The sequence below is a fragment of the Cervus elaphus genome, chromosome 21 (assembly GCF_910594005.1).
Source record: "Cervus elaphus chromosome 21, mCerEla1.1, whole genome shotgun sequence".
Lineage (NCBI taxonomy): Eukaryota > Metazoa > Chordata > Mammalia > Artiodactyla > Cervidae > Cervus > Cervus elaphus.
The window spans coordinates 74,005,191-74,027,436 of NC_057835.1; the positions used below are offsets into that span (position 1 = coordinate 74,005,191).

General features: G+C 39.0%; 1 protein-coding gene across 3 annotated transcripts in view; it reads right to left on the reverse strand.

The window, feature by feature from the left end:
* The window catches only part of SLC26A7 (solute carrier family 26 member 7), a 137,775-nt gene extending 115,927 nt beyond the window's left edge, over positions 1 to 21,848 (reverse strand). For 2 of the 3 annotated variants that reach the window (XM_043879257.1, XM_043879256.1), the window contains exon 1: positions 21,656 to 21,848. In XM_043879257.1, coding sequence (XP_043735192.1) covers positions 21,656 to 21,848 — 193 coding nt within the window. Of the gene's footprint in view, positions 1 to 5,526; positions 5,531 to 21,655 lie in introns of those variants that run through there. The other variant, XM_043879258.1, reaches the window with a different exon arrangement.
* Positions 21,849 to 22,246: the final 398 nt, after the last annotated feature.

Below are 22,246 nucleotides of genomic sequence, written 5' to 3' on the forward strand. Positions count from 1 at the left end.
TTTGATTGGACATAGTGGACTTGACAAGCTACAAAAAGATTTGAGGAAGGAGGTAGCATTATAATCTAGACTACCTGAATGTTAGGCCAGTTAATTATTCACACTATGGAGCCTGGTACTCTGGTTCCCAGATCAGTACCTTTTTACTGCCTAACTTTCACTAATTTAAAGTTAATTTCCTTAAAATAAACTCTAGCTCTACATCAAATACTTTTTTCCAAGCAGTACAGGATAGTTCAGTTATGAGTAAAATGTATGAAAAATCTACCAACTACTAGTCCTCTCTTTATTTTTAAAAACCTACTTGCATTGCTTGTTTACTAACAATGTATTCCTAGCAGTCTCGTGAAAACAAATAAAAAGCGGTTATAGAAGAGTCAGTGGCAGATGCTGCTCTAGAATTTCACACCGGCAGGATGAGACGTAGCAATCTTGTTGTTGAGAAAGGGGGTGCAAAGGTGCATATCTCTAAGCCAAGTTAGCACTGTAAGGCTAACTATTTCCCCATCCCAATAGCAAACACCTCCTGGCATTGATAGGGCAAGCAACTTTGTAAACACATTGTGCACGTTACATCAGTCACAAGGAGGATGCCCCAACATAGAGTCACCTACCCCCTTAGGGGCAGCCAGACATTTAACAAGCCTTCTCTGTTCCTGGTACCTGACGTCTGCCCTCTGGGCCTGCACTCCCTAACGATAAAGGAGTGCATAATCCCTCTGTCTCAAGCTCTAATTTCTGAGGAGTCAGACTAAAGTATATTTAAATTTATTTTTCTATTAATAGATTAGAAAGTTTTATTTTAGGTTTATAACGTTTAAAACTGAGAAAAGCTCTATTAGAATTGCTGATAACTATAAAACTGGAAGACATTTCAAGTTTTTGTATGCAAAAGCTTAAACATTATTTGAGAATTAACCAGTTCCATGACAATGTCCTTTATACAGTGCCATACAATGAGCTTTATTTGATCTTCATCAAGTCAGTTTTTTGTGGCAACTTACTCTTCACCAGACCACAAAAATGTCTGCCGCTGACATGATTCCAATGAGCAGCCAAGTTCAAAAACAACTGGGCTGGATGATGATCATTTACTTTTATCTAGTTTGTTTCAATTCTTCTATTTCATATTCAGTGCTCTCATTTCATTAAGTTTATGTTTTCCAATTTTTCTGTCTTTTTTTTATTGTTCTTTCTCAAGCCTTTATCATGTATAGTAGAAAAGCTTTTGTATACATAAATATATAGAGAGAGATGTAAAATATATATATTTTAGAAAACATGAATTTTTGCTTAGCTAAAAAATACATGACATTTTGGTTCTACTTGTTTGACTAAGTATAAATAGAATGCTAGATTTCTAATTTATAGTCACTCAAAACTTTCAAATAATTCCATTTATTCTGACATCTAGTATGACTGCTAGAAGTCTAAAAACCTTATTATTTTAGCAATTTTTGAAAAAAAAATGTTATGAGTCTTGAAACTTCTAAGCCAATTCTGAGAATATAAAGGAATACCATGTTGTAAAAAAATATGAAATTAATATGTGATACAATATTATTAACTAAAGTACTGATTTTTTTCAAATTTCACAAAATTTTATGCTAGTGGCCCTTATTTGTCTTTATACCTTATTCAAGATGCCACCTTATATTTAGTTGCATTGAGCAGCTTCGGTTGCATGCAAAAAATTCTAATAAATTCTCTTTTCATTTTTATTCCATTACAAATGTTTTCTAATTTTCCTTGTTATGGCTTATTAGATACATCCATCATTTAAAAGTAGACACTTGATTTCCAAATATATGGGGATTTTAAGTATGTGCTAGGTTAATTTCTCATTTTGATATTAATTTCTCATTTAAATGCTTTCTTCTCTGCAATCACCCTCTGTATTTTTCAATCTTTTAACTTTTTTGAGGCTTTCAGTAAGTATGTCAAAGATCTCTCTTGGTAAGTATCACAGGCACATGAAAATATGTCTCTTATTTCAAAAATCTTTTGATATTGTTTGCTAATATAACTCCACAGTGATAAGAAAACAGACTCTGTATGATTTCAATACCTTTAGGCCATGAAATTTTTGCATGTTTTTTACATTTTTACATCCCTGGATATGTTCCAGTGTCTCCTGGTTTATAGTGTATGGGAACTTGAATGGAATTTGTATCCTGCTGTTTTGTGAAAATTGTATAAATCTTAATTATGTTGAATTGGTCCATAGTGCTTTTCAGGTCTACTGTATCCTTCTACTTTTCTGTCTATTCATTCTATTGCTTTTTGAGAGTTTGATATTTAAACTCCAACTAAAAATCTTATCTACTTAGAAAAATAATTGTAATACATAGTGAAGTGAGTGTCAGTTACCCAGTCATGTTGACCTAATGGACTGTATGTAGCCCGCCAGTCTCCTCTGTCCATAGGATTTCCCAGGCAAGAATACTGGAGTGGGTTGCCATTCCCTTCTCCAGGGGATCTTTCCTACTCAGGGATCAAGTCCAGGTCTCTGGCATTGCAGACAGATTCTTTACCACCTGAGCCACCAGGGAAATCACTTATATATATATATATATATTTATATGTGTGTGTGTGTGTGTGTGTGTGAACAATATGCAACTTTGTCCTGTATTCTCCAAGTATCCTATAAATGGGTTATCATACATTCATAATTTAAAAATATACATACCGGCAGCCATGACTCAAGGGAAGGTGAGTTGGGAAAAGACAGTGGTCTTAATTAATTTCTGTTAAAATATCTTTGGAAATTTTACAAAAATATATGATCACATGAAGACAATTGGTCTTGGAAGAGGCACATGCAAATGGAGATGCAGTACTAAACAAGGTATATATTGAGCATGTAAAAATAAGTCTGATATGTTTTATACACAAATTGTGTGTGTGTGTGTGTGTGTGTGTGTGTGTGCTCAGTCATGTCCTACACTTTGCGACCCCATAGACTGCAGCCTGGCAAGCTCCTCTGTCCATGGAATTTTCTAGGCAAGAATACTGGAAAGTGAAATTGTTAGTCACTCAGTCATATCTGACTCTTTGCGATCCCATGGACTGTAGCTCACCAGGCTCCTCTGTCCATGGAATTCTCCAGGCAAGAAAATTGGAGTGGGTAGACATTCCCTTCTCCAGGAGATCTTCCCAAACCAGAGACTGAACCCAGGTCCCCTGCATTGCAGACAGATTCTTTACCGCCTGAGCCACCAGGGAAGCCTCATAAAGCTCTACGATGAAACCAAATCCACTTATTAAATTCCATGAGAGATTTAAAGGAACATGAAATATGAACTGTAAGGTCCTTGCCTGAAACAAACATTATCCAACATTAAACAATTTATGTTCAGTTTATAGAACAATCAGTGTAGTCAAACTTTAAAGATAAAGAAACTGTAAGAGATATGATCATAGAAACTTTTACTGCAGGATTATAATTTGTGTGGGTTAAAACACGGACAGAATTTTTATAAGATTTTTCCACAAGCTGACTATGTTCCTAAACAGCTGTCAAGCACTTTGTTCTGATACAACTGATTTTGTCATTAAGAGTATCTTCTAGGGCTCTTTTGTTGAATGTCACATTTTTTTTTAGTTTCTAAATATTATTGCTTTTGTCCTGGAGGCTCTGTGTTCCATATATATAACTTACCCTGTCAACTACACCTTTCTTAAAGCTCCTATCCACTGACTCCCAGAGCACCATGATATTCATGGATCACATTCTCCTTTGCTAGCTTCTCATCCACTTAAATATCAGTGTTTCCTAAAGCTTCTTCCATTCTGATTCCTCTGTTTATTCTAGAGGATCATCCATGCATGACTGATGTTGTGGGATTGGATAGGATAATCATGGTTAATTCAAACATCTTAATAATATTCACCTAAACTCTAGATTCAGAGGTACGTCAACTAGAGATCCGACAGGCACTCACATAACAAATCCAAAATGAAAATTGTTTATTAATTATTTATTTTGACCCCATCCACCATAAGTTCCACCATAACAACAAAATGATATGCATTAAATACAAACACAAAATTGCAGCTGATTCCCTGTTTACATAACCCCTATCTCAGAAAATCACACTGCCACCCATCTAGTCACCAATTTAGAAACCTAGAAGTTATCAAAAACATGCTTTTTCTTTTTCACCCTCACATCCCTGAGTAGACTAATCACCTTATCTATTCCATTTAAAACTGGTGGATTCCTTCTCTTCCACTGCAATTACTCCTGCCTTTCTCTGTCCCAACGACAGAACAAGATTTCTCCTAACTAGTCTTTCCTAACTAGTCTCTTGCCTCTGTCAAGTATATAATATAAGCTGAGGCCAGAGTAATTTCTTTATAACACAAACCTTTGTCACCCCCTGTCATCACACAAGATCCACTAAAGTGCTACATTACCATGGAAAATAAGCCCAAACACTTTTCCCATGTTATTCAATAAGACTTTTATAATCTGGACTCTGCTAACCTCTCCAGCTACAACTCCTACCAAGTGGGATTATTGGGAAGTATTTAAACAAACTACATTCTTTTATTCTTCTTATCACTGCATATTTTTCTTCTTTCTACAGTGCCCTTCATCTGTGAGCTACCTGGAAAACTCATATGACCCTTCAAGATTCAGTTAAAGCATAATTTCCTCTTGACTACCAATCTCATCGTCACTCTAGGAAGAGATGATAATGTTGTCAGCGCTATTGTTGTACCTTGTACATTCTTCATTCATACAATATACCAAAATTATCCTAAAAACCTGCTTTTTTGTCCAGGTCTCCAATTATATTGTGAGATATATTATTAAGGCAGCTAATAAGAATCAATTCCATTTAGCGCATCAAGCAAAACACTAGGATCTCTTTCACGGAGCGGTGATAAACACAGAAACAGGCCCAGGAATCAAATGACACATTTATCCAAAGCTATGAAGACTATGAAAAGAAAAACAGAGGAACAAAGCGGAGAAAGGCCTTGATTATCAGGTGAATGAAGGCACAAGCAAGGTTAAATGGTTCAGAAGATTGTAAAGAGGTCAGGAAATGAAGATAGTGAGCAGTTCATTGCAGAACCCAGTACCAGCTCAAAGGTGTTGAATGCTAATTTTTTAGGAGATACCGATCACATAGGGCAGAAGGTGACTGGGGACATCAAGGCTTCTCAGAGGTCCTGATACTCTTTCCCCTTGAATACTCTATCCAAGTAAAGTTGAACAGGAATGGACTCAAGGCATATTTTAGTGGTGTTTTGTTTTTTTTTTTTTTTTTTTTTTTTGAGGACCATGTTTATATAACACCCCTCTATACCACTCACTAGGCCAGAAATCAGCAAAGGATAAGAACTTTCCTCCCCACTTTACACTGATTGCCGGCTAATGTCTTCCTCCCTTTCATGTCTCTTCCTAGGTGGGTGCACCTTCTCACTGCCTCCTGTGGGTTCAGTCCCACCTACCAAAATTTGAGGCCTGCTCATATACTGGTAGGAAATTAGAAAAGACTATGCGATCTAGACCTTGTTTACCCAGAATCTTGGAGCCAGGTACTAATCCTAAGTTGCTCTTACACTTTGACTGAGCTTCTGACACTTCTTCCAGTTTGACTTTTTGGGCCCTGGTCCCACTGGTTGACACCCAGGTACTAAACTTTATACTCACAGGCTTTGTGAGTTTGTATGCTTTCGCTAACCTCCCTGGACCTGACCTCAATTCCACCTTCTCAAATATCTGGATTCCATCCACCTCCCTAGGACAGTGACGGTGCCACAACCTCAGGCCAAGTGGCAAAGCGCGTCCTCAGGCTCCTCTCCAGCACCTCCCACCTCCTCTATCTGAGGGGAGGGCTGCTGATTGGAGGGGTCAAAGTGGAACACCCCGAAGGAGACGCATTCATGACGAGAAAGGCCATGTCCACCCGTACGTGTGTTTTTGCTCTTCTACTATTTTGCTCCTTGGAAGAAAAGCTGAGACCAACCTAGATAGCATATTAAAGAGCAGAGACTTTACTTTGCCAACAAAGGTCCATCTAGTCAAGGCTATGGTTTTTCCAGTGGTCATGTATGGATGTGAGCACTGAATAATTGATGCTTTTGAACTGTGATGTTGGAGAAGACTCTTGAGAGTCCCTTCGACTGCAAGGAGATCCAACCAGTCCATCCTAAAGGAGATCAGTCCTGAATATTCATTGGAAGGACTGATGCTGAAATTGAAACTCCAATACTTTGGCCACCTGATGAAAAGAATTGACTCATTTCAAAAGATCCTGATGCTGGGAAAGATTGGAGGCGAGAGGAGAAGGGGATGACAGAGGATGAGATGGTTGGATGGCATCACCGACTTTATGGACATGAGTTTGAGTAAACTCTAGGAGTTGGTGATGGACAGGGAGGCCTGGCATGCTGCAGTCCACGGGGTCACAAAGACTCGGACACAACTAAGTGACTGAACTGAACTGAACTATTTTGCTACCAATATGATAATAAAAGACCAGGACCTACCTCAAGACTAACTGTGATATGTCTCTTTTTTTCCACAAGCACATTAAAATCTCAGCTTTATGAGAAAAAAAGAAATAGTAATAGCTCTTCAATCTCAGGCCTAAATTGTTGTGCTCCACTCCAGCTTTACTAGATCTATGTTTTAAACAATAATTCAGCTAATAAAGTGGAATATATTCCCTAAATGTAACCTGTGCATAGAGGTCCCTTGAGATCCTCTCCAGAGAAACAGTGATGGTAGGACTTCATTTCTTTAAATTCCATTTTATATAATACCATGTTGTTGTTCAGTCATTCGTGTGTCTGACTCCTTGTGATGCCATAGAGGAAGGCCAGGCTTCCCCGTCCTTCACTGTCTCCCAGAGTTTGTTCAAACTCACGTCCATTGAGTCAGTGATGCCATCCAATCATCTCATCTTCAGTTGCTCCTTTCTCCTACTGCCTTCAGTCTTTCCCTAAATCAGGGTCTTTTCCAATGAGTTGGCTCTCCACATCAGGTGGCCAAAGTATTGGAGCTTCAGCTTCAACATCAGCCCTTCCAATGAATATTCAGGACTGATTTCCTTTAGGATGGCTTGGTTGGATCTCCTTGCTGCCCAAGGGACTCTCAAGAGTCTTCTCCAACACCACAGTTCAAAAGCATCAATTCTTCAGTGCTCAGCCTTCTTTATGGTCCAACTCTCACATCCATACATACTACTGGAAAACCATAGCTTTGATTATACCAATCTTAGTTGGCAAAGTAAAGTCTCTGCTTTTTAATATGCTGTCTATCATAGCTTTTCTTCCAAGGAGCAAGCATTTTTTAATTTCATGGCTGAGGTCACCATCTGCAGTGATTTTGAAGGCCAAGAAAATAAAGTCTATCACTGTTTCCATATTTTCCCCATCTATTTGCCATGAGGTGATGGGACTGGACACTGTGATCTTTAGTTTTCTAGAAGTTGAGTTTTAAGCTAGCTTTTTCACTCTTCTCATTCACTTTCATCAACAGGCTCTTTAGTTTCTCTTCACTTTCTTACATAGGGGTGGTGTCATTTGCATATCTCAGGTTGTTTATATTTCTCCTGGCAATATTGATTCCAGTTTGTGCTTCATCCAGCCCAGCATCTCTCATGATGTATTCTGCATACAAGTTTAATAAACAGGGTGACATATAAGTTAAATAACCCTTGACCTACTCCTTTCACAATTTTGAACTAGTTCATTCTTCCATGTCCAGTTCTAACTGTTGCTCTTAGACCTGCAAACAGGTTTCTCAGGAGACAGGTAAGGCAGTCTGGTATTCCCATATTTTTAAGAATTATTCACTGTTTGTTGTGATCCACACAGTCAAAGGCTTTAGCATAGTCAATGAAGCAGAAAAAGATGTTTTTCTGGAATTCCATTGCTTTTTCTATGATCCAACAGACGTTGGCAATTTGATCTCTTGCTTCTGCCTTTTCTAAATCCAGCCTTTACATCTGGAGTTTCTTGATTCACGTAGTGCTAAAGCCTAGCTTGAAGGATTTTGAGCATTACTTTGTTGGCATATGAAATAAGTGCACTTGTATAGTAGTTTTAACATTCTTTAGCATTGCCTTTCTTTGGGATTGGGATGAAACTGACCTTTTCTAGTACTGTGGCCATTACTGAGTATTCCAAATTTGATGGCATATTGAGTACAGCACTTTAATAGCATCATTTTTTAGGATTTGAAATAACTCAGCTGCAATTCTATCACTTCCTCTAGCTTTATTTGTAGTAGTACTTCCTAAGGCCTACTTGACTTCACACTCCAGGATGTCCAGTTCTAGGTGAGCGACCACACCATCATGATTATCCAGATCTTTAAGACCTTTTTTCATTCAATTCTTCTGTGTATTCCTGCCACCTCTTCTTAATATCTTCTGCTTCTGTTAGGTCCATACTGCTTCTTTCCTTTATTGTGCCCATCTTTTCATGAAATGTTCCCTTGGTATCTCTAATTTTCTTGAAGAGATCTCTAGTCTTTCCCATTCTATTGTTTTCCTCTATTTTTTTTTTTTTTGCATTGTTCACTTAAGAAGGCTTTCTTATCTATCCTTGCTGTTCTCTGGAACCCTGCATTCAGTTGGGGATATCTTTCATTTTCTCTTTTGCCTTTCACTTTTCTTTTCTCAGCTGTTTGTCAGGCCTCCTCAGACAACCATGTTGCCCTTTTGCATTTCTTTTTCTTGGGGATGGTTTTGACCACCACCTCCTATACAAACCTCGATCCATAGTTCTTAAGGCACTCTGTCAGATCTAATCCCTTGAATCAATCTGTCACTTCCACTGTATAATCATAAGAACTTTGGTTTAGGTCATACCTGAGTGGCCTAGTGGTTCTCCCTACTTTCTTCAACTTAAGTCTGAATTTTGCAATACAGAGTTCATGATCTGAGCCACAGCTGTCCACTCTCAGAATTGTTTTTTCTGACTATATAGAATGTCCATCTTCAGCTGCAAAGAATATAATCAATCTGATTTTGGTTATTGACCATTTGGTGATGTCCATGTGTAGAGTCATCTCTGGTGTTTCTGGAAGAGGGTATTTGCTATGTCCGGTGCCTTCTCTTGGCAAAACTCTGTTAGCCTTCACCCTGCCTCATTTTGTACTCCAAGGCCAAACTTGCCTGTTACTCCAGGTATCTCTTGACTTCCTACTTTTGTATTCCAGTCCCCTATGATGAAAATGACACCTTTTTTTTTTTGGTGTTAGTTCCTAAAGGTCTTATATGTCATCATAAAACCAGTCATTATCAGTTTCTTCGGCATTCGTGGTTGGGGTATAGACTTGGCTACTGTGATATTGGGGTTTGCCTTGGAAGTGAACCAAGATCGTTCGTTGTTTTAGAGATTGCACCAAAGTACTCAATTTCAGACTCTTTTGTGAATATGAAAGCTACTCCATTTCTTCTAAGGGATTCATACCATAGTAATAGATATGATGGTCATGTGATTTAAATTCACCCATTCCCATTCATTTTAGTTCACTGATTCCTAAAATGTTGATGTTCACTCTTGCCATCTCCTGTTTGACCATTTCTAATTTATCTTGATTCATAGACCTAAGTTTCCAACTTCCTATGCAATATTGTTCTTTACAGCATCTGACTTTGCTTTCACCACCAGACACATCCACAACTAGGTGTCATTTCTGCTTTGGCTCAGCCTCTCTGTTACTTCTGGAACAATATCTGTGCTCTTCTCCAGTAGTATACCGGACACCTACTGAGCTGGCGGTGGGGGCGGGGTGGTGTTCATCTTTCAGTGTCATATCTTTTTGTCTTTTCATACAGTTCATGGCCTTCTCAAGGCAAGAATGCTGAAGTGGTATCTTATAATACCATATATCTTCAGCTCTTCAAGTCTTGCCAGTTTTTTTAAGACTGTCACTTTGTTCTCTATGTTCACCCAATTTTTATCACCAAATATTAATTTCATGTCATTCTTATTAGATAGGATTGTACATTCTTCATTTTTCCAAATAAAAACACAGTATTATTTGGCAGCTCCCTGGATTTATACAAGCTACTCAGAAAGTGGTTGAAACCAATATTTTGCAAATTTTCATTAAGAAAATGTTCCCACCCTTGCATTCCCACACCAGAATATCTTCAAGGTTGAAATAACAAGATCATATTCACATAAATTTTTGTACAAATTTGAGACAGGGAAAAATAAGGCCCTTGTGGGCTAGATTGTTGCCTTTTTGTTCTCTCTTACCAAAAACATAGCAAAAGACTGTATTTTTTCAAGCACTTTTTAAAAATAGAAATGAATAAAGAACCCTAGAAGACACATTAGTATTCTTAAAAACAAAATAATTAGGTAGTAGTAGGCTCTCCCAAGAATTACATATAAAAAAAATCAAACACAAATTGTGTGGGTAATTATAAAAGTTATTTCCCTGTAGCAACTGTTTATGGTGGTTTTAGCACTGTTATTAATAAACCACAATGTGATCAGCTGTCTGGTTCACTGCATCAGTGGGCTCAGGGTTCAGTGATATTAAAAGTGAATCTCCTAGGGTAAATTTGTATCTACCCAAGAAATATAGATGTATGAAAACAAAATTCCTGTAGACAAACATCCTCTTGGTTCACAAACAAGTGCTGTTAAAGATCATTGGCTCTAGTCACTGGACAGGTTAAGGCAATAGGTTCATCCTGTAACATATTGTGTAGATGAGATTTCACAAGAGTGAAAATAAAGAATTATCATGGTCAAAAAGCTTCATGATCAACAGATCTATGAGCTTAAATATTAGAAACAGTAAGAGATTAAAAGTGTCTATGGAGAAGAGTATCCACCAAAGAGTGGGCACAGGTAAGCCCTATCTCATCATTTGAATCATGATTTTTTTTACCATCAAGAAACATTTCAGCACCTACTATGTGCCAAATACATTGATAGGAGCTAAAAGGATTTCTTAGGACTCAGGACATTTACCACTAAAACCAGAACAGTTGGTCAACCTAGACTATAAACAGTCTACACCTTCAAAGAACTAACAGCTTAGAAGAAAAGTCAAATATAAATCAAAAACAAACGTGATAGTGTTAGTGAAGTGGATGAGTGAGGGTACCACGGGAAAACAGAACAGAGGTATCTATCAAGTACTTTCTGAAAATCCATAGTTCTCAACCCTAGCTGCTCATTTTACTTTATTTTTTCATCAGTTGAGGAAGCTGAGGTACAAAACATTAAAAGATTTGCCCTAAATTCTCAGAGATTTTTATTTAACTGGCATAGGGTTGAGGCATGGGTATTTTTTTCAAGTGCCAAAAGAGATTAAAATATGCAGGCAAGGTTGAGAACTACTGAGCCTAACCCAGCTTAAGTATGCTAAAATATACTCAGATAAAGAGGGTCAGGGGAGAAAGATTATCCATTTAGGAGGAAGCAGGACATGCAAATGTCCTGAGGCAAAGCAAGCATGACCCTTTAGAACACTAAGATGAGTTCAGCGCAGCCAGAACATAGGATGAAAACGATATGTGTGAGATCCGGGTACTGAAGGGCCTTGAAAAACCTTTTCAGAAGTTCATGCCTGTGTAAAAAGAGAAAAGTCGGCTATTTATAGTTTTCTTTTTATATAAAATATCTTGTTTTTCTGAATGCCTTGATGGGTTTGGACAATCAAGGTGTCTTTGAGCTGAGTTTGAGAACTTCCTACTCTAGACCTGAAGAGGGTGAATAACAGCAGTGAGGCAGAATTAATACAAAAGGATAGGGGATTTGGGGGAATATGACAAGTTGCAAAGCCCACGCCCACAGAAAGGGTGCAGGCACCACTCAACTCTGGCCTGTTGTTTCCATTCAAGGAATATTTGCTGTTAAATAATTAGATTTAAATAAAGGGATAAAAAATAAAAAAGTAAAGGGATAAAAACTCAATTTTAAAATGAGACAGCCACTTCATTCTTACTAGAGGTCTTCGTAATTGTCATCTGTTCTTCCCCAGCAGCATACTGGACACCTTCCAACGTGGGGGGCTCATCTTCTAGCGTCATATCTTTTTGCCTTTTCATACTGTCCATGGGAGTCTCCAGGCAAGAATACTGGAGTGGGTTGCCATTTCCTTCTCCACCCCAGCGAACCATGTTTTGTCAAAATTCTTCACTGTGTCCCATCCATTTGGCGTGGCCTTGCCTGGCACAGCTCATGGTTTCATTGAGTTATGCAAGCCCCTTCGCTATGACAAGGCTGTGCTCTGTGAAGGGGTGAGCCAGCTCTGCCACGTGGTAAAAGCTGTTTATTGTTTGCTGAATTCGCAGGCCAGTGTTAAAGCACGTCTCTCCTGTGTCCCTCACCCTAAGCTAGTCTAGCAGGGGGCATGAGCAGCTCTCAAGGGAAAGAACAGGAGCTCTGGTATAGGTACTTCTTTCCCCTGGCACAGTCCTCTCCCCTCTCAGCAAGAATCTCAGGGTTTTATTTTATCAAGGAAGCTGACATGTCATCACAGGAGGGGGCAGGCTGAGGGGCTGACGTGCGGTGTGCTTCTCAGGTTATAGTCCTGCTCAGGTTATGTCTGCAGTACTCAAGGCAAACTGGAGAACAGAAGACAGCGAGGGATGCGGGGTGGAGCCCAGTAGGTTTATATTTCAGTCTTTCTTAGCAGTACTGAGGCCAAGATACCCACGGTTCTGAACCTCAATCTCCTCTTCTCATGAAAATGAACATGAATATAAAGTATATATATCTCTCTTGATGGGTTTAGAAAATTGGAGACAATTTGTGTAACATTTAAATTGGAATGACACTCAAATGTGTAGTTAAGGCGACTGAAAGTAACCCAACTTAAACCTAATTAACAACAACAGAAAAGTGTTTGCACGCGCAAGTGAAAACTCAGACGTGTACTAGCTGCCATCAGGACTCAGTTTCTCTCTACTGTTCCCTTTGCTGTGCTGGCTTCACTTCCAGGCTTTCGGAGCCGAGGGAAGATGTAGAGGAATGTCACCCTCCCTGTCAGTAGGCCCAGCGCGAAGGAAGACGCCTTTCCCTTTTCCCTCAGAGGCTCTGCACACGTCCCAGGATCCAGACTGACTGGGCCACTCTCAGGTGACGGGTATCGCCACCACCATTTTAAAATAAGAAATGACTGCTTGGTGGTATAGTCAACCCTCCTTGTGCCTAGAGGAGAAATCCTCAGCACGGAACCAGTAGCTGACCTGGTGTGTGGAACAGTGCTAATTATCAACACGAGCCGCAAGTCGTCACCTGGACTAGGAAGTGTCTGGATGCAGCTGTCAACACTGTTGCACACTGCGATCTGGGACAGCTGAAAAAAGAAGAGACACAACGTCCTCCATGCCTGGGAACTACTCCTGGGAAATCTGAGACTCACGTACCAATGTTCTCTTAGTCACCAAGATGGCTCCAGTGGGTCCCCAAAGTTGAGACTCCTGGTCGAGGGATACTTCTTTTACTGATCAGCCTAGAGCCAAAATTAGAACCTCACTGAAACCACGTATACCAAAAACAGAAGCAGGGGTGGGGCGGGGGTTGTTCCTTAAAACAAATCCAAGAATTACTAAAAGCAATTCTTGTATTATTACTAAAAGTAATTAATTACAAAAATTACTAAAAGCAGGGATGGATTCTAGCTGGCAAAAACAGAAGTGTCCTATTACGTAGGCCACATACCTTATCTTCACAACCACTGCCAATCTATTTTGTTGCAAACCTTCCCAAGTTTTCAACACTCTAAACTGGAAAGTCTTCCATGTGAACTGGTCTAAATGTTACAGGGAGAATTATTCTAACTGCAGAAATATAAAAGTAACCTTTTAACACACAAATCACCATTAATTTACATGTAAGAAAGAAAGGAACTCAGAAATGCTGGATGAAGCCCAAAGCTTTGGGCGAGAGCATGTATCATGGGATGAGAGAAAATGGAGAATGAAAAGTCAGCAGAGTGTTCCCTGCTCCTGGGTACATTTTTATGGCGGTCAGGGCAAGTATGAGTGAGTGAAAGTCTCTTAGTCACGTCCGACTCTTTGAGACCCCATAGACTATACAGTCCACAGAATTCTCCAGGCCAGAATACCAGAGTGGGTAGCCTTTCCCTTCTCCAGGGGATCTTCCCAACCCAGGTTTCCCGCATTGCAGGCGCATTCTTTACCAGCTGAGCCACAAGGGAAGCCCCAGGGCAAGTATACTTTAGATTTATTTAGCAATATTTGGCTGCCATTGTTCTTAGAGAAGAGAATAGATACCATTCAACAAATATAACCAATCATTATAATTTCTCTACATTATAATCTACATTAATGATTAAGAGGGTTAGGTTAGAGATATGTAGCTAATGCTACGTCTCTTAATCCTCAAGGCTGAAACCATGCAGGGAAAATTCTCAGACAAGCCTTTAATTTTCACAGTGAATGCTTCCAGGAATTCCACTTACTGTTCCACACGTCTCTAAGCTGCCCTCAGGAGTACAAAGAAGATCAGCTTCCACATATTTTGGTACCAGTAATGCCACAAGTTCTACATTATTATAAGGAACATCCATCCTTTGTCTGTGACCCAGAACACTGTGGTCTGAACATCAGGCAGTCCTATGGCAGCAGAAAATTTTCATGATTTGGCAACAAAAATTCTAGGTGATCCCATGGAATGCAAGTCAAAACATTCTCATATTCCTCCTCAGTGTATTAGGTACTTATATGGTAAGTCATGCATTTTAGGTCTCCACCCTGTCTCAATGCTTGAGTTTTCAGATTGGGGAAAAAAAAAAAAAATTCCCCTCAAGTGGTCATCCAGGGTAGAATGTGAACTAAAGTATTTATACTCTAGGAGTTTTATACTGCTTAACTTGCCAACCATGTCGGTGACATGTTTAAATTAATGACATTCTCTAGAATGTTTGTTGATCCTCAAACTACATTCTGCAGTGAGATGCCAATTAAGAACATTTTGGTACATGCCAGCTATACTGGTTTTCACCTGATGTTAGTAATGAGTGCTCCCAAATGTTTTTAATATTAACAAACACACAAATCATTTCTAAGAAATATTTGAACATGGTGAAAGAATGACCTAAAGTTCCTTTTCTTTTTTTCATTAAAATGAGCAAATCTACATTTATGTTTTTACCTTGGTGAGGAAATATTTTGGGGACCCCTTTAGCAATCTTATATAGTCTATAAACTCCTTCCCAGGACACTTTTTTAAAATAAGTAAAAGAAAATAGAATTAAAGAGAATTATAGAATTATAAAGAAATGAAGTATATTAGAACATATTGATGCAGGTTCACAGACCTGAAGTTCCTGTGGATTTAAGGACCTAATCTTTTGTGTGTGTGTGTGTGTGTGTGTGTGTGCGCGCGCGCGCTAAGTTGCTTCAGCCATGTCTGACTCTTTGCGACCCTATGGACTGTAGCCTGCCAGACTCCTCTGTAAATGGGATTTTCCAGGCATGAATACTGGAGTGGGCTGACCCCCTCGAGGGGATCGTCCCGACCAGGGATGGAACCTGTGTCTCTTACATCTCCTGCGTTGGCAGGCAGGTTCTTTACTGCTAGTGCCAATTTGGAGTCAGTCAGCTCAGTCGCTGAGTTGTCTGACTCTTTGTGATCCCATGGACTGCAGCATGCCAGGCCTCCCTGTCCGTCACCAACATCGCCACCTTGGAAGTCCCCTCTTAAAGATTTTATTCAAGAGGGAGTTCAAGGCATTTCAACAAAACATGTTATAAAGTGCCTTGTCAGACTTAGAGGGATACAAGGAGAAAGGGTGACAGCAGATATGTGAATGATGGGGACTGTGGCAAAATATAAAGCACATGCCCTGTCTACAGAGGGAGCCAAAAGATTTTTCCCACATGGAAACATAAGAACCTTATGGCCATTTATTTCCCTTTTGCAAGAGAAGACAGACTTCTAGATTTTCATATGAACTATACAGATGGGTTAATGTTGGCTTGAGAAAAAATTAAACACGGGGAAAAAGGGAATGCAGACAAATCTTTTATCATATTTGTCTGGAGGGCTACAAGTTTATAAATTCAGGAAAGTAAGGAGAATTGGAAGAAATTAGTTATTCATATTTTAATGTATCTTTTACTATCAGTATCTTTATTACATTTATTTTTAAAATATAAAAAGAAATTTAAATTTCCCTTCCAAGAGTGGCAGCAAGATACCATAAAATAATAAAAGTCTCTAGGAGGCAAATTGCTTAATGATTCCAAGAAACATTTACTGAAGACCTGTGTCTATGTGCCAGGTAATATATAAACCGGCGAGAGTATAAAGATTAAAACATTCTTTCCAAAGCTTACCCACCAGTGCATAAAGAATTGTACCGAAAGAATACAATACAGTCTGTTCAGGCTGATCATCAGTTCACTTAGTCGTGTCCAACTCTTTGCGACCCTGTGAACCTCAGCATGCTAGGCCTCCCTGTCCATCACCAACTCCCAGAGTTTACTCAAACTCATGTCCATTGAGTCGGTGACGCCATCCAGCCATCTGATCCTCTGTCGTCCCCTTCTCCTCCTGCCCCCAATCCCTCCCAGCATCAGGGTCTTTTCCAATGAGTCAACTCTTCGCATCAGGTGGCCAAAGTACTGGAGTTTCAGCTTCAGCATCAGTCCTTCCGATGAACACCCAGGACTGATCTCCTTTAAGATGGACTGGTTGGATCTCCTTGCAGTCCAAGGGACTCTCAAGAGTCTTCTCCAACACCACAGTTCAAAAGCATCAATTTTTCGGCACTCAGCTTTCTTCACAGTCCAACTCTCACGTCCATACATGACCACTGGAAAAGCCATAGCCTTGACTAGACGGACCTTTCTTGGCAAAGTAATGTCTCTGCTTTTCAATATGCTATCTAGGTTGGTCATAACTTTCCTTCCAAGGAGTAAGCATCTTTTAATTTCAACTTTTTAGTTCCTCTTCACTTTCTGCTATAAGGGGGGTGTCATCTGCATATCTGAGGTTATTGATATTTCTCCCGGCAATCTTGATTCCAGCTTGTGCTTCTTCCAGCCCAGCGTTTCTCATGATGTACTCTGCATATAAGTTAAATAAGCAGGGTGACAATATACAGCCTTGATGTACTCCTTTTCCTATTTGGAACCAGTCTGTTGTTCCATGTCCAGTTCTAACTGTTGCTTCCTGACCTGCATACAGGTTTCTCAAGAGGCAGGTCAGGTGGTCAAGGCCAATCATAGAGATATGTAAAAAGTACAAAGGGAGTAGGAGGTACATCTTTCCAGAAGATTGGCAGGGATTCTCAGAGGAAAGATCTCTTTGAGTAGACCTTTGTATTAAGGGGCCCAGATTATTAATGATCTTATGCAGATGACACCACCCTTATGGCAGAAAGTGAAGATAAACTAAAGAGCCTCTTGATGACAGTGAAAGAGGAGAGTGAAAAAGTTGGCTTAAAGCTCAACATTCAGAAAACTAAGATCTGGTCCCATCACTTCATGGCAAATAGATGGGGAAACAGGAAACAGTGTTAGACTTTATTTTTTTGGCTCCAAAATCACTGCAGATGGTGACTGCAGCCATGAAATTAAAAGATGCGTAATCCTTGGAAGGAAAGTTATGACCAACTTAGACAACATATTAAAAAGCAAAGACATTACTTTGCCAACAAAGGTCCGTCTAGTCAAGGCTATGGCTTTTCCAGTGGTCATGTATGGATGTGAGAGTTGGACTATAAAGAAAGCTGAGTCCCAAAGAATTGATGCTTTTGAACTGTGGTGTTGGAGAAGACTCTTGAGAGTCCCTTGGACTGCAAGGAGATCCAACCAGTCCATCCTAAAGGAGATCAATCCTGGGTGTTCATCGGAAGGACTGATGTTGAAGCTGAAACTCCAATACCTTGGCCACCTGATGCGAAGAGCTGACTCATTTGAAAAGACCCTGATGCTGGGAAAGATTGAGGGCGGGAGGAGAAGGGGATGACAGAGGTTGAGATGGTTGGATGGCATCATCAACTCGATGGACATGGATTTGGGCATACTCCGGGAGTTGGTGATGGACAGGGAGGCCTGGCGTGCTGCGGTTCATGGGATCGCAAAGAGTTGGACACGACTGAGTGACTGAACTGAACTGAACTTTAGATTATTCTAAAGAATTTTGCTTTATCCTATGGAAACAGAGGGTCACAGAAGAATTCTGAACATAGAACTGATATGGTTAGATGTAGCATGGAATGGCCTACATGAGGAGACAGACAATGAAGACCCATAACATGATGATTTCAATAGTTTAGGGGTTGGGGCGGTAGCAGGGGACATGAAGTGAGATTTCTTGGTTGGAAAGATATTTAGGAAACAGAAACGACAGGACCTGGTGGGTGATTGTACACTGATGGGTATAGTAGTGAAAGAGAGGGAAAAGCTGAGAATGACTTAAGACTATATAAGAGGCAATCTAGTACAAAGTTTGGTGTAAAGGGGAGCATATAGTCCCTGGAGCCAGACTACTTGGGTTAAAATCCTATTACTTCCAACTCACTTACTGTGTAACTTTAATCAAGTTATTTATCCTCTGTGAGCCTCAGTTTTGTATATATGTCAAGTGTTCTTTTGTGTCTAAAAATTAGCTATTATTATTTATTATTATAATTCTGGTTAGGATGGTGGTTTCATTCAGTTTGTTTCTTCCAGAAGACTAGTGCTGCATTGTAATGCTTTTGGGTAATTCTAGGTTTGTCTAGTTGAATATATGTATCTCTGGTTGAGAAGAAAGTACAGTGATGATGGCTAGAGCCTCTTACACAGAGGAAATAGCCTGAGGCATATTCAGAGAAGGCCCAGGGTTTGAATCTCCCGGACGCTACTGTTTAATGGGTAGATAGAGTAGGAGCCATGCTGGGAAAGACTAAGGGCAAGAGGAGATGTGGCGACAGATGAGATGGTTGGAGGCATCACTGAAAATGACATGAGTTTGTGCAAACTCCGGGAGACAGTGAAGGACAGGGAAGCCTTCCTGGGGTTGCAAAGGGTCAGACATGACTGAACGACTGAACAGTAACAGAGGAGGCAAAATTTGCAGAAGCTAATAATAAGAGAAGGCCAGAGAGGCAGTAGAAGGTAAACAGAAAAGCGATGTCTAAAGCTCAAGAGAAGAAATGATTTTAGAGAGAGTATAGTCAACACAGAAAACACTGCTTTGGAATCAGTTATTATGATGACTAACAAGCATCTGTGTTTGACAACTGGGAAATCTTTAATAAGGTAATTTAAAATTGCTCCTTGATAGCTGACGTATAGAAAAGACTCAAATTTTAGTTTCCATTAGCCTTAATTTTAATTGCATATCTTGAGAAAGAAGAATTAAAAGGAATTAAAAAACAACTAGGCTCCTCTATCCATGGGATTCTCTTGGCCAGAATAATGGAATGGGTTGCTGTGCCCTCCTCCAGGGAATCTTCCCAACCCAGGGATCAAAACTGCATCTCTTAGGTCTTTACCACTAGCGCCACCTAGGAAGCCCAAACACAAAGGTAATTTACAGGGAAGGATATTTGCACCTTTCCCAAGATATGCCTTCTGTTACTAAGATTGGTACTACAAAAAAGTCTACTTATTTTGGCAGTGTAGAGTATAAAGCATAAAATGTTGAGTGTTACCACTGGAATCAAGTCCTGACTCTACCACTTATCAAGTATGAGGTCCAAAGAAAATTATTTACTTGTCTAAGCTTCCACTTTCTCAAGTGGGAAATGGAGGGCCACTGTCCCTTAGGATTTTGTTGGGACAGGGGAAGATATTGCACATAAGGGATTTAGCACAAGGCCCCTTACAACAAATGGTAGCTTATGATATTTACCCATCATGGGTAATCATGAGAAAGTCTGAGAATTGTTTTTAAAGAATAAGAACTTTTGGAAGAATTCAGTTCATTTCAGTTCAGTTCAGTCGCTCAGTCATGTCCGTCTCTTAGCGATCCCACAGACTGCAGCATGCCAGGCCTCCCTGTCTACCACCAACTCCCTGTTCAAGAATTAGTCTTTCCATACACCAACAAAAACCTTTAAGTTCTTTCTAGCAGTGCAGCCTTCCTTGCCCAATCACTAGGAGTCTTCTAGGAGAATCAAGAGCCAGATCCACAATTTCCAAGACACAAGAGTTGAGTAAGCTTTGTGCTTCTCATCAACTGGGGGCTGGCCAACATATTTCTTCATAACCAATAAAATGTATGACTCATCAAACAAAACACCTCAATTTCTATACCCAAAGGAAAGTCACACAATCAACTGCCAAAGACACATAAATGATAATACTCATAGTATATCACAGGTATCTTTATCATATCCCCAAATTTTCTAATTAACCTGATATTTCAGAAAGATGATAAAACAAAATATTTTTAAAAATATATTTCTCTTTTACTTTATAATAAATTAAATAAAATAAATTAATAAAATATACTAAAACTATCTGGTGAAAAAGCTCTTGTAAATTCATCATCTTAGTTTCAAAGTCCATGGTAGTGTCTCATTTTGAATTTAAAACTAATAATAATAATCCTAAAAAATTGCCTAATCTGTTATTTACTTTGTATTTTTATGAAAGACTACTATGTTTTATTTTTAGCAAAATGGTCATTAAAAATATGACTATTCGGGGAAATGGAATCCCAGGAAGTACAATAGTAGTATAGATCTTAAAGCACCAGAGCAGATGTTCCTAATCACACTAAAAACACAAACACACAAACCAGTTTGTTCCAGCTACAGAGTTAGAAAAGTGCATATAATTTAACAGTATGAAAAATAGTTCAAGCCAGGAGGTAGTAAAATTGCAAAAAAATATAAATCTACAGAGTCTGTGCCAAGGAACATTTTACAAATTCTCAAGGCTGAAAAATCAGTTTCTTTTCTTGCTACAAGTAGGAAGTTATTACCTGAATTAGTTTTTAAAAATACAATGAATATATCTTTAAGGAAAACACACACACAACCCACACATGCTCATACACCATATGCACACCAGTTACCTAACAGTTTTTACCCAGAGAAACATCCATCTAAATCTAGAATATCATTTATAAACAGCTTCGGGAAAGTTAAACTTATCATCAGTTTAAATGTATAATTGAGAAATAAATAGTACATAATGTGATACCAAATTAAATTGGCATGCACAGTAAAATGTGCATGGATTCAGCACATTCAGGACAGAGGATTCAGCAAATAATGATCTTGGCCAAGAGCCTCCTTTATGTACAGATAGCTCTATTCCTTGCTTATAGCAACCCTCAAGGTTACAACAGGTCATTGCATGCAGCTAATTAGGTTTACAAATGATATGTTCAAGCCAGGTGATATTTTATAGCTTGAGTCAACCTAAGTAGAAAGCTGTATTAGTAAGGTCAAACTATAAAAACTCATTATCCCACAATGACTGATCTTTTACTCATATAGTATGAATTTTAACATTACAAATATATAATGCCATTAAAAATTGGTTTGATGCTTACTATCTCTCAAAAATAGCAAAAAGAAAAAGACAAGTAGGAAAACTTTTGTGTACAGATATTCAATGTGTTTATTCTCCCAAAGTTATTTAAAGTCGGTTTTGTTAGTAGACTTTAGGTCACAACACTCTTCCAAGAAAGCAAAGTGATATCTATTCTGTATAAAACAGGAAAATCCAATGCAGTACATTACCTTGTGTTACCTGTTGAACGGCCAGCATTATCCCAGAAACAGTATCCAGAAGCAAGTTTTCTTTCAGGCTGTAATGTGTCGCCCAGTCCAAAATAGGCAGCCGCCGTCTACACCACTGTTTAAAGTCTTCACAATCGGGGACACGCATCTTGCTCCAGAGTATGCTTTTCTTTTTCCTTTCTGCCCCTGTCATTTTCAGATTACCTCTTGTAGATTAAACTTCTTTATACAAGATAAAAAATTCTTGTAGGTCACCTCCCTTCAATGCCAGACTCCAAATTGTCTGTGGTTTACAATGTCAAAGCTACCCAGGAAATAATAAAAGAGAGAGATTAACAAAAGCATATATATATGTATATAAATATATATGCAGCCAGGCTGCATGTTTTATTATGGTACGGCTAATTATTCTGGATAAAAGATGCAGATTAAAACCATTAATTTCTATCTGAATGAGATGGAGAAATGGTACCTGTTAGTGTAATATTTTCTGATCTTGGAAAAGTAGTAGATTCAGTATTAAGTTGGTGTAGAGCTCTCTTGCCAGTAATCCCCCTTATACTCACTGTAGTCTGATGTTTTGGCTTATAT